This window comes from Dendroctonus ponderosae, unplaced genomic scaffold (assembly GCF_020466585.1).
Source record: "Dendroctonus ponderosae isolate FM_Combo_2020 unplaced genomic scaffold, Dpon_F_20191213v2 Dpon_F_20191213_1, whole genome shotgun sequence".
Lineage (NCBI taxonomy): Eukaryota > Metazoa > Arthropoda > Insecta > Coleoptera > Curculionidae > Dendroctonus > Dendroctonus ponderosae.
The window spans coordinates 41,788,950-41,789,919 of NW_026017110.1; the positions used below are offsets into that span (position 1 = coordinate 41,788,950).

Below are 970 nucleotides of genomic sequence, written 5' to 3' on the forward strand. Positions count from 1 at the left end.
TGACATTAATACAGCAAAATTCGACGTTAAGCAGTGTAAAAAATATAACGTGTTCTGTTACCTGTAGCGTTTTCACTGTGATAGAAGCTCATAATGCAAACAATTTTTAAGTCATTTTAAGCCGAAAAAATTCACAATTCAATTTCTTTCGGGAAAAAAGTCAACAAATGTGAACGATCGAATAAATGATTTGACATAACATGTCATTTGGACAAACATGTGGCAATGTGATATGTAATTAGTAAGATACCAGGTGGCAAAAATACTTTGAAGAAATTAATCCAAAATGTTTATAACAATTGCTGGGAGATGAATCTACCAAGTAGATTCAAACCGCCAGAGAGTAAACCTTGTACCCAGGACTCTCTGTACTTTAAAAATGCAAAAAAGAATTAGCTTCTAGAGAAATTAGAAATCACTTGAATGCGACTGTTAAGTTTGAATTATAATTACATAATTATATGTACCTATATATGAAATATTCCATAATTTATTATATGTGCTCAACAAAATGACCGTTATACAGCCTAATTAGACCTAAACTTTGGATCTGGATAAACTCTGATTGCTTCCAGCGACTTGGTTTCTATTTGAAGCGTTATTGAGCCCCATTGGAAAATTAATCATCGTATGTAAACTTATACAGGGTGGTAAATAAGAAAATGCAAAATTTCGGAAAGATTGGCATGCGCTTAGTTGAACAAAAAAAAAATTCGGTGGTATTTTGTTCTAAAGTCCGAAGATAAGCCAAATGGCTCGAAAACGTCTTCGACTTTCGTTTCGTGTACGGTATATTAGTTTCCTTGATCCCCGGTGGAAAATAGCCTGGAAATGTTGATATCGGTCTGGATGTAAGCGTGATGAAACACCTCGCGTCTCACAGCGCAACACCATGCATGAAACTTAACATCTAGCCACATTCAAGAAAGCAGACTTCGGATTGCAATCTCGTAAAAGCTGCGCATTTTAT

General features: G+C 34.9%; 1 protein-coding gene across 1 annotated transcript in view; it reads right to left on the reverse strand.

Annotated features, from left to right (window-relative positions):
• The window catches only part of LOC125503462, a gene marked incomplete at its 3' end in the record, with an annotated part of 2,676 nt that extends 2,040 nt beyond the window's left edge, over positions 1 to 636 (reverse strand). The window contains 1 exon segment of the mRNA XM_048663859.1: positions 62 to 636. Coding sequence (XP_048519816.1) covers positions 62 to 92 — 31 coding nt within the window.
• Between the last annotated feature and the right edge of the window lie 334 nt (positions 637 to 970).